This window comes from Phaseolus vulgaris, chromosome 8 (assembly GCF_000499845.2).
Source record: "Phaseolus vulgaris cultivar G19833 chromosome 8, P. vulgaris v2.0, whole genome shotgun sequence".
Classification (NCBI taxonomy): Eukaryota; Viridiplantae; Streptophyta; class Magnoliopsida; order Fabales; family Fabaceae; genus Phaseolus; species Phaseolus vulgaris.
In genome coordinates, this window is record NC_023752.2 from 9,705,288 (window position 1) to 9,717,205 (window position 11,918).

The 11,918-nt window shown below is 30.0% G+C and overlaps 2 protein-coding genes across 2 annotated transcripts; both read right to left on the minus strand.

The window, feature by feature from the left end:
- Positions 1–372: 372 nt before the first annotated feature.
- LOC137824362 (BAG family molecular chaperone regulator 4-like) lies at positions 373–3,660 on the minus strand. Its single transcript, XM_068629991.1, has 4 exons — positions 3,439–3,660; positions 2,090–2,346; positions 1,858–2,004; positions 373–774 (listed from the first exon to the last, which is right to left on the minus strand). Exons 1-4 carry the CDS (start codon positions 3,599–3,601, stop codon positions 661–663), a joined length of 681 nt encoding a protein of 226 aa, XP_068486092.1. The 5' UTR covers positions 3,602–3,660; the 3' UTR covers positions 373–660.
- Positions 3,661–8,769: 5,109 nt separating this feature from the next.
- On the minus strand, positions 8,770–9,813 carry LOC137825973 (transcription factor bHLH140-like). Its single transcript, XM_068631793.1, has one exon. The coding sequence runs from the start codon at positions 9,369–9,371 to the stop codon at positions 8,871–8,873; it is 501 nt and encodes a 166-aa protein (XP_068487894.1). The 5' UTR covers positions 9,372–9,813; the 3' UTR covers positions 8,770–8,870.
- Between the last annotated feature and the right edge of the window lie 2,105 nt (positions 9,814–11,918).

Here is an 11,918-nt window from a genome sequence, read left to right on the forward strand (position 1 = left end):
TGGCATTATGTCTAGTTTGAGAATATTAAACTCATGGTTTTGTAATTTGTTTTTTTATGATTATATTTGATACGGAAACAAATGATATTATTACATGTTAGAATGATGGTTTCCTACTGTTTTTTTGTTATTTGTTTTAAAATATTAGATTTTTTTTAAAGTACGAATATTTCTAGGATCGTTATTGTAAATTATGTATTTATATATATATATATATATATATATATATATATATATAAACTTTTTTTTTATGCTGACAATTTTTTTTATGGTAAATTATCTTTCAAACTTTTTGTCAAACAATGGCTGCAGTGTACTTGCTATCGACAATCCCAGTGCATATCAGAACAGACAATAGACGCACTAACAAAATTTCATGAACAGATTCATGTAACCAGATTTTCTTTTTTTGTTCCAAATTCTAGCTTTCAAGTATGGCCCCTAAAGGCAGTCAATTGGTTTATAGATATTTTGTCTTCAGCAAACCACAAAAAATTCAACTTTGGTTGAAGAGTCAAGGTCCAAAAATATGTTGTTGTAAATGGTTTATAGTTTAATGTTACATAGAAAAATCCGAACTAATCATGCCGTTCCCAATCTTGAGTTAAATTTGTAGATGTTGGCATTGAAGTTGGATAATTCAAGCTCCCAATTCCAGAGTCAAAGGTCCCACTGGGTTCCTACAGAGACAGTTTTACCAGTGGTGGGTAAAGGGTTGGAGTTTTTTGCCTTCAGAGCATCTAAAGTATCTACAAAGTTCTGCACACGACGCACCTGTTGACAGGTGAAAGAATTGATCTTCAGGTCTTCAAAAGAAAATGAAATTATGGATGATTATAAAAATTGGAAATACATCACTCACCACCATGCATTATGCACAAAACAATACATTTTTTTCACTCCATGCTAAGAAGGGGGGTAGAGGGATAGTTTGCAGAGTATTTGATAAATATACTCAAGTGACAAAAATTTAATGAAGTTTCAACTCCACGACATGCATCAAACCGCCAATTATACATAATTCATTATTTCAGTTACATTGATGATGTGATTGGATCTAGTTTACAAAAACAACGATGAGAAGTGTAAGAGTAGATGACATGGTTAGGTGATCTACACACATAACATGGACACAAATCAATAAATTATTATGATATGGGAAGAATTCACAAAGGATTTGGCATAGAACTAAACTTTTTCCATGGTAATTAGGCAAGTACCCTATACAGATAATAAGCTTGACGAGTAAAGCGGAGAATGTTGAACTAAAATAAACCACTATTTTTACCAACATCAAAAATTGGCTATAAAACTTGAACTAAAATGGTGCATGCGGGAATGCAATTACACTGATTCCTAAAACCATCGTTTGACATCACTAAATGTCATTTTCCTCCCCCAATCCACATCAAATGCTTTTCTCCAGAAAAATCTTGTGACTTGACCAACAACAACCATCGGAATTTTCATAATATATTTCCCGGACTACAACAGAAACTAAGACTATATCAAACCAGCACAAGTTTTTAGTGAGGCTTTTGATTTTAGAAAGTGCTTGCTAAGAAATTTCAGAGACGAGATAAAATGTGTCAAAAGTCATCTTAGAAATGGAAGTAAACAAAAGTCTCACATACATGGATAGGGTAAGAAAACAAAGCTTTTCGATCTACATGCTGGCACAAAATATTGAGCTATATTGCGCCAATAACAACTTATTTAAATATAAATGTTAAAATATATCAGGCTGCAAACCAACATATTGAAAATGACTTACCAATATACTTGATTTGTGAATATGGAAATAAACTCAATAATTAATACAAAGTTAAATTTTCTACAAGACCATAGATACTCTACCTCGGCTTTTCTCTGCAGCTTTGCTTCACCTTCAGCCTGAATACCATCCAGTTTCAGCAATTGCCTCATTAGCAACTCCGTGCACATTAAAAACTCTTTGTCAGAAACCCTGGTCCCTCCATCCGCAGCCACTTCCAAGACAAATACCTGCAAATCAAATATGCATACCTCATTCTCAGGTCCTGTTATTATTTCTCGATAACAAATAATAATACGGGAAACACAAGCTCACCCTCTCAGCAAGCTCGTCCACCTCCGCTTTGACTTCAGCAACAGCTTCAAAAGCCTTTAACATGTCCTTGTGTTTTCTAATTTCCTCCAGTTTCCACTCTTCACTAGCAGCATTTTCCAAAAGCAAAAGTTTTGAATTGTCCATCACACCTTCTATGTACAAATTCTCTTCATTGTCCTTTTCTTTTCCACCGAAGAAGAGTTGCTGCTCTTCGGGCAGTAAACCAGTTTTGTTGGCAAGCAGTTTCTTAACATCCCCTGCCATCGAAGACTTAGTTAAGAGAAAAACACATACCAATTACAGCAGGATATAAGCTTATTGAAAACTTATGCAGATTTATTTGAGCCTATTAAATTTCCTTGTTTCAGTTTGATGACTATGCACAATATCTCAAATTGGCATATATCAGAATATTGGCCTATTGAAAACTTATATCAGAAATGACTATGTAGAATATAACCTTTCCCGTAAACTCTAACTTATTTCAATAAGCTTATTAATAAGTGTTTAATTAAACTGTGTATCATACACATATTCCAGGGCATATATTCTAAGACAAAATACTCCAGATGAAGGAACAATCAATGGCATAATGCAGGGCAAAACATTAATCAGTTATGTTAAGAACATATCACGAAAAGAAATTATATAATATGCTTCAGATCCCAGAACTCTCCAGTTTATTAACATAGTCCTCTTATTTTCTCACAAAATAGAATATAGCCACTGTGTGTGTGAGTATGTATATGCTGAGTCGTCACTCTGGATATCAACTGTGTCTATAGTGATAAGAACCCACATGAATAACAAATAAATAATTCATGTTTCTAAAACACAGTTGCCAACCAACCACAATCCAGTAACAGCATCAAGGTTTTTTTATTCAAAGCAACAGCAATTGTAATCACGTGAGCAGCATTCTGATCTAATGGCAAGGATAATCAGTTACTAACTCGCAAACAAACACAATTTAAAAACTATAAAAGAATTAAACAAAAACAAGGGTAAATTCAGTCAGCCCATGCATATTCTCAAAAAACTATAACTCTATAACCTCATCTCGCGAATTCGCCTCCTTCCATAGTTTATCTGGTTTGGATTTCATAAAATTACCTATTCTAAAACATAGAACATGATAATTTCATAGAAAAGGCCTCGGTCACCCTTTTTTGTTTTGCATGAATTAAATATCTACTCTCATCGGCCAATCAATCACTTCCTAACATATATACATAAGCCACGGGTGTTGACCTTGTGGCAAAAGCCAAGGAGACTTCACGAAACTGTGCAATGTTCAAAATCCAATGACTGAGAAGTGTTTGATAAAAAGAGAGAGAGAAGATGCTAACAGAAAGTGGAGTTGGTTGGTAAGAAGAGGTGGTGGTGGGAAGAAGCGTGTGCTACAGTAATCATCATCACGTTGTTGTTGTGGTGGTTGGCGCCGTTATCCTCGGTGGCGGCGCGTCTCTGCACGAACATGCCGCCCGGCCTCATCTCCCACTCCATCTCCATCTACTGTCACCACTTTCCTCTGCCTTTCTCCGATCTCTAACCCCACTTTCTTACAGATAATAACTACACTATTTATAGGTTTACATAAATTTATTTATTTTTTAGAGTAATACAAACTTCACCAATTTTTGTAATGAAAGATAAATATATTAGACTTAATAATATACTTTATTAATAATTTTTATATTTTTCAAATTTTATTACTTAATTTTAAATTTCATAATTTTTCTTATACTAATTTTGAAATTATGCAATTTGTTTATCTTTCCGTCAATTGGCTTTCAAATTAATTAGTAATGTGACAAATAAATCAAAGTGATGACTTCTAGTTTATAATAGAAGATGTATCATACTTTAGATTAAACATTTATTAGTTAATTTTTGGGCTTACGCAAATCTTATAATCTGAATTTGAAAATTATACATGTTTTATATTTTTATTAATTGAATGTCATTTTCGTAAAAGTGTGTTGAAGGAATCAAACAAAAGGAAAAGGTAAAAGTTTCATGATGTGATCAATTAATTAAAGAAAAATATTCCATGTTGTATTTATTATTTTTAGTTTTATATATTTTATTTAGAGAAAGTAACAATAAAATAAGAGAAAGGGGGAAAACTCTCTTATCTCAATTAATATTTATACTTAATCTATTTAATTTTTTTGGGTTTAATTGAATATGTTAAAGCATTGATACGTAATATATGTCTAATGTGCCATTCAAATCGATTCAATTAATTTGATAAACTATACTTCATAAGCTTCGATTTTAGTTGAATTGAACCCAATAAGCAATAATCCACACCTAATTTCCTCATAACTTTTAATTTAATTAGATTTAATATAAACTTAATAAATCATAATATGAATAGTAATTGGTTGGTACACTAAAAAATAAAAATTAATTTAAAATAAATAAATAAATAATTATTGTATTGATTAAATTAGATATTATTTTAAAAACTATAAAAATTATTGATATTTAAAATAATTTTTATTATTAAATATAAGTTTTAAATTAATGTCTAATTAATTACTAAAACTTTAACAAATCAATTATTTTTAATAGTTAATTATTAATAAAAAAAAATTAAATATTAATTAAATATTAATTTAAAAAATATTTATTAATAATAGAAATTACTTTAAATATTAATAAATTATGTAATTTTTATAATAGTATTTGAGACAATACTAACTAATTATTTTGTATCTACAAAATTAACTTTTATTTAATAATTTTTTTTAATAGTGTATACCTAAAAATTGAATAAATCATATTAATATTTTATACTATGCTAAAATGTATTTCATCTCCCTATAAAATTTTAAATACGTCCTTAACTAAATTCATTAGTTTTATCTTTCTAAACTTTAAATGTATTCTTATATAAGTTTTCATGACCAACAATTTCTTTTATATAAAAATTTAGATTTGAAGACTTAAAACATTACAAAAAAAAATTATTAAATAAAATTAATTTTAAGAGATAAAAAATAATTAGTTATTATTTGATTAAATTATATATTATTAATAAAATTTATAAATTAATTTATACATTAGTATCTAATTAGCTACAAAGTACTTTAGGTTCTAAAATTGATAAATAAAACTTTGATAGCTAATTGGATACCAATTTAGAAACTACTTTAAATACCAATAATTTTTCTTAGTCTATAAATTAGTATCTAATTTATTCAATATAGTAACTAATTATTTTTTTGGTTTCTAAGATTGATTTTTAGATAATAATATTTTAGTAGTGAAATAGATTAAAAATAAATGTTTTAATGAAATTATATATATTTTTTTAAATTGATTCATTATTTATTTATTATAAAGCTCTTTTTTTCTGACTTTTTTTAAAATTTTTTAGTTTTCACATTTATCCTTTTTTATATTCAATTCCGTAGTTTTGAAGGTTTGTATTGTTTGTTATTTTTTTAAGTAACTATGTGTCACTTTGTTATCCAGTGCTCTATTTGGCCTGTATGTGTTGTTTTGGCACTTTGCCCACAACCAAAAACGTTGATACTGGATGGGTATACTAAATTCTTTGACAACTTCTTCCTAATAAATTTGTTGTCAAAAAGATTCAAAGTAAATTCAAAATCATAATTAGTTTGTGCTATAACAGAAGCTAAATAGGACAATCATGAATTTCAAATAGATGAGAAAAAAAAAACACAATGAACATGATGCTACCTCACTAAAGCACTTATTCAACAAGGAACTATATGAAACTAAAACAACGGAATTAACAGCCATAACATGAAAGCAACAACAACAATTTAAATCTAACCATGTGGCTAAATAAGTTGATCAAACAAACACACCAGTTTCTAATTTATATAAATGTTAATAAAAAAATTAGGTGTTGTCTATGCAATGTATCAACATGATATTATCATTGTTATACTTTTAGCCCCACAGTGAAAAATCTGAGAAAAGATTGTTCGCATAAAGGTATCCACTCACAAAACTTATCTTTCAACCAGACACGTTCTTCCTTGCAGTAAGCTGCCAGCCCAACTACGACCACTGCAATTTTAAAATTGTGACTAGAACCAAACAACTCTTCGCAGTTTAAAAATGAAATATTTCTCGTTAATACATGAAGGCGGATGTTATATATTTAGGATACATCAAAACATATCAATTTCCAATTATTCACTAGCATGTTTTCCTTTCCTCCTTCCATACCTAAAAATCTCTACAATTTCAACAGAAGATTCTATCAATGTCTCCGGAATATGAGAAAATGAGCTCTCATAATTAGGAGATAAGACAATATATTATTAATAATCTGGATTTGAAAAAAATAGGTACAGAAAACAAAAACCTGTACATGGTCAATAGCAATAGCAATTGTTCAAATTCGAACACGACACGAGCATCTCAGAAAATTCAATGCCCACAGTAGAAATCGACAATGAAAACGAAGAAAGGATAATGAAAAAAGAGAAAAATCAATGGTGATGATGGTGATGTTGTGTTCATCGAAGAGAACGATGGTGGTGGAGCGTATATTGGAGTGTGTGAGAGAGAACGTCGGCGTGTGTGTTTCTCTCACTGAATAATAAAAATATGTCCTGAGAAGAGGAACAGGAAGAAGAAACCAATTACCTTTGTAAAAAAGCGATTCCATGGTGGAGTAGCAGAAGCAGGTCCATGGCGGAGCAGTAGAAGAAGCTCAGTGGCGAAGCAGCAGAAGCAACTTTGTGGTGGAGGATGAGAAGTAGCTATGTGGTGGAGGAGGAAAACCAGAAATAAGTTTTGTGGAAGAGAAAGCGGAAAAGTAACTAACAAGACAAAAAAAGAACATTAAAAGACTTACAATTATTCACTTATATTTGAAAAAGTGTGGAGTGTTTTCCTGAAGTTTCAAAATATATATTTAGAAAAGTTAAAAAAATAGTTTTTCTTATAATGAATTTATAATGAAAATATTTTTATAAAATAAATAAAAAATTAATTAATTTTAATTCAATAAATATTTAAGATTAAGAATATTTTAAAAATTTAAATATTTTTAAACTTACACTTCCAAAAAATTTAAAGAATTTAGTTATCAAATATATTAAAATTATATTTTTAATTATTTGTTTATAAAAAACTTTAATTATATTTATTTATTGAGATTTGAGAAAATTTAAAATATTTTATTGATGTTTTACAATAAACCTTTCAAACTTAATGAAAATTAAAAAAATCTTCATTATTTTGACGAGGTTTTAGAATAAATTTTTGGAACTTAACGAATGTTGAAAAAACCTCCACTATTTTGGAGAGGTTTTAAAATAAACCTTTAGAAATTAACGAAGGTTAAAAAAACCTCTATTATTTTGCTGAGATTTTAAAATAAACATTTGTAAATTAACGAATGTTAGAAAAACATCTGTTATTTTACTGAGGTTTTAGAATAAACTTTTGGAAATTAACGAATGTTAGAAAAACCTTTGTTATTTTGCTGAAATTTTAGAAAGAACCGTTGAAATTTAACTAAGGTTAAAAAACCTCCGTTATTTTGTTGAGATTTAAAAAAAAAAAACTCCATTAATTAAATCTTAATCAATTCCGAGAGTTATATTAACCTCCACTAAATAACCTTTATTAAATTTATTTTTTTTAATGATTGTCACTCCTTATTAATAATTATTTTAAAAAAACATTAGTAAAGATGAAATTTAAAAGGCACATGTTTACATGTTTTTAAAGATTAAAATTGATTTGAGATAAAAAAAAAGTTATAATTTAAATATGAGACACACTTTGGTTAAAATTAATTATTTTATAAAAACTTGTACTGGAAATAAAATAAGCTTATAAAAATTTATTTTTTAAACTATCCTTTAAAAATATCATATTCTAATTTAAAATTTGTAAAAAAAAAATTAAAAAAAAACATTACTTAAATATATTACTTAAAACAAACAAAAAATATTTAAAAAATATATTCTGGTTTCAAATTTATTAAACTAAAAGAAAATGATTTTCACTTACCAGTTTTTTACAGGAAGTTTTCCATATTGTTGATGTCATATTGATGGAGGAACTCTCAAAATCTATGTTGAGGTGAAGCTTGATATAGTGTTGAAGAATATGGTAGATGGAACCAGACATGACATGGGTGTCTGATGATTGAATGACAAATGAAGGTGGTTTTTCAATAATAATAAAAAGGAATATGCAGGAAAAATATCTTATTATGATCATTCATAAACCTTTTAATTAGAGGATTTAGAATTGAGTGAGTTTTAAGTGTATTTTAGAAGTCCTAATTTTACTTTAACAATCTGTTATTTTTAAAAGAAATATGTATGTGACATGTATGGCCATAATAATAGTCCAAGATTAGTGACCAATGGCGACAAATAAAGTGGCCCTGGCTAGCTGTTTTCGAACTCTTGGCCTTCTACAGTTCCTCTAATTCATGTTTTCTTTTTCAAAAGCTTACCACATACACTTACAGAGATAAAAAAAGAGTTTAAAATCAATTTATATTTAAACTGATTTATATAGATTTTCTCATTTACGACACAAGTTGATTCAACTTCTCAAAAAGTTCTTTTATTTTCTTTATATTTCCTTCATAAAAATTTGTCCAAATATAACCTAACAATGGGTACTTGTGTTGACTGAGGGAGACACTAGCATGCAAGAACTACTCACAAAAGATGTAGCAGGTTAACCATTACAAGTTTACAATATATATATTACTACATAAAAGAAACTGAATATATATCATATATGTAAACAAGACAAGATACTAAGCTGGCCAATATTTCATAGTGGCATCAAAGGTGTTACAATCTTCTTCACCTTGGAAGCAGCACTGTGCTAGTGGTGGCTGTGGTAGACTCAGCTGAGAATGCACCGAAACTGAAGAAGGGTTTTGCTGAAGAGAAATGGAATGTTCATGAGGGAGATTATACTCTGCAGGGAGGTGCACGGGAGCTTCATGATGATCAATATCTAGAAAGTTTATCAATGCTTGGTGGAGCCAAATCTGGGATTTGAGGAACTTGACGTAGTGAATGGCTCCCTCCAACATGGACACTGTGTCCATCTTGCTCCCACCCGGGACCATGCTCTGAAGGATCTTAAACCTGTCACTGATTCTGTGCCTTCTTTCTCTGGCTGCCACGCTTTGTGGATCAGTGGAAAGCTTCACCCCTCCCTTGTTGCCTTTCTTCACACCCTTTTTCTCCTTGCTGATCTTGTTCTTGGATGATGACCCTTCACAAGAGGTAGGGCTGATGCACTCCATATTGATGATGGCTTTGAGAAAGTACTGAAAGAGGGTAAGAAAAGGTGCAAGCAGCTTTGAATTTGGTAGGGATGCTTTTCACATGTTTATATAGCATGAGGGTGTGAGTGAGTGAGTGAGGTTTTCTTTTTTACACGAATGTTTTATTCTGAGAGGAACTAGTGCACACAATTTGAGATACTCATCCAACATGATTCATTTCACAGTTAAAATAATATTAAAATTAAGGAACAAGTCCCTTCATGTTGTTATAGTGATATTATTATAGTAATGTTAGTGACAACAATGTTAGTTGTGGGGGAGTGAGTGAGAGAGATTGGATGAATGATTTTGAATGGGGAGATGGAAGAGATGTCGTGATGTGAATCAGCCATCTTTGGCGCAGGATACGGCAGGTTTAGGTAGGGACCGGGTTAAGAGCCACCATCATCACCTCATTTTCTTTTTCTTTTCTCTTTGTGCTCTTTTGCTTGTGCTGCTTCTTATGCTTACTCTCTGCCTTCTATCATTTCTAAGCATTCAATTCTGTGATAATGCATTTAATAAACTTTTGTAATAGTGAGAAAAAGAGAAAAAATAAATGTAGGTATCAAGTAATTAGTTGATTTGTGAAAGTATAATTGTCCAAAAGATTATTATCAATAAACTTTTAGACTTGTTGGAAAGTGTCACTCCACCTTCATCAAATCTTAAAGTGCTACTGATATATCAATTAAACAACTTCACTTAATATTAACTAATTTTAAGCTGAAATCTAACTTTTTTTATCAGCTTGAAATGAATAAGTAAAATATGCTTTGAACTTATTTTTTATAAAAAAAAACAAAAGTAAAACTTGCTTCTGATTCAAACTCATTGCTATAACTTTAAAATTGTGTGAGGGAGCTTTTGATATTGTTTATACATACTAACTAAACCAAACATGAATTTGTGTGAGTGGCTATAATATTTATAAAAAATTATCTGATATTTTGTATGTCATGTCTTATACTTTAATTTGTGGGAATGTTTAACTTAATGGTTAAAGGTGTAAACTAAATTAATTTGTTGGAGTATTATATATAAAGTTGGAGAAAGTAAATCTGCAGACATTATGACCCACCTCAGAAAGAGGGCAACAACACTAACCAATTAGCATGTGACAGAGATTAGGCTATCTATTTGTCTTTGATTACAGCATGGCCATTGATGATCAAAGAGAGAAGCAAGGAATTGTTGGGGGGGGGGTCCTTCCTCTGAAATCGAAGCAAATGTTTTACAGTTGCAGGGTGTCTAAATTCAAGGACCAAATAGACCATTAGTTGCCTGGCTTTATTATGTACGGTTTGTGCTTTTCATCCTTAGGTTATACACTGTTTCTTAAAAGAGAATAACAATGCATGTTATTTGTTTTCTTTCCCTTCATTTCATTTGCATGTTGCTTTCAAAGGAGAAAAGAAAAGAAAAGAAAAGCACTTAGCTCTTCTTTTCAAGAAAACAAAATGTTAAGCCAAACTTTACTTCAACCACAATACCTTGTATTCAAGTTTTGTTTTCATAAAAAAAATGTTACCTTGTCTATCAAAAAAGCTATGCTAAATATTGATCATATGTAGAAATTTTACTTTACATGTAAAAAACTACTCTTATATGTTTGGGGTCATTGGTAGTTAATGGCTTTCACAATTCACAATACAAACAAAGCCAATCCTTTTACAATTTTCTTTGCTGGTTCTTTGTTGGGGGCATCTTACCCAAAAAGCAATGTTTTTATGTTACAAAATAAATTTTCTTGAAACCCTTTTACAATCACAAAGGGACCCCATGCATGGTTGATTTGGACAAAGTGACAACATCTAAAATTGCTCTTTATTTCAAATTGATTGAAACCCTGTATCTGTTGGATCACACGGCCAAACCTGAAGAATCTGTATAGTAGGTTGTTGTAAGTGGTTTAGTAGCTCCATCCTTGTGGTTGACATTACAGTGCTGCAGAATCAGTAGTTGTTCTGCTGCAAAAGTGATTGATGACAGATAAATAATACAAACAAAAAATCAGTTTTTTTAATTTTATTTTAATCTAGAATATTGATCAAGAAACAGCAACTAATATTTTTGAAATATTAATACTTTACAAGGTTGACATTTTATAAACAAATATTTCTTTTGAGCACAGAGATCTGAAAATCAAACATGTAAACAAGATTAGTTTTGTCTCAGTTATAGTTGATTTACATAAACCAAGTTGAAAGGTGAATTGAAACAAGAAGAAAAATGAGAAGGTGTTTGTAGTGAGAGACAGATAGAGAAAGGTTGAGCAGAAGCACATGTGGCTCCTGCTTTCACGATGTGAGAGGGGTGGGTAGAACTCTAATTATGCTTACTTGTGCATATGAAAATCCCCAGCTTTACTTGTCCACTCATTTGTTGATCAACTTGTCAAACCTCTGCACCAAAAATGTATAATATTATTATGAAGGAGGAAAGTGAAAAATCAATCACTCTAACATTTCTTGTTGAAATGCACTGATTTGGGTGAGTTGGCTATTCAAAACAAAAATACTTGCA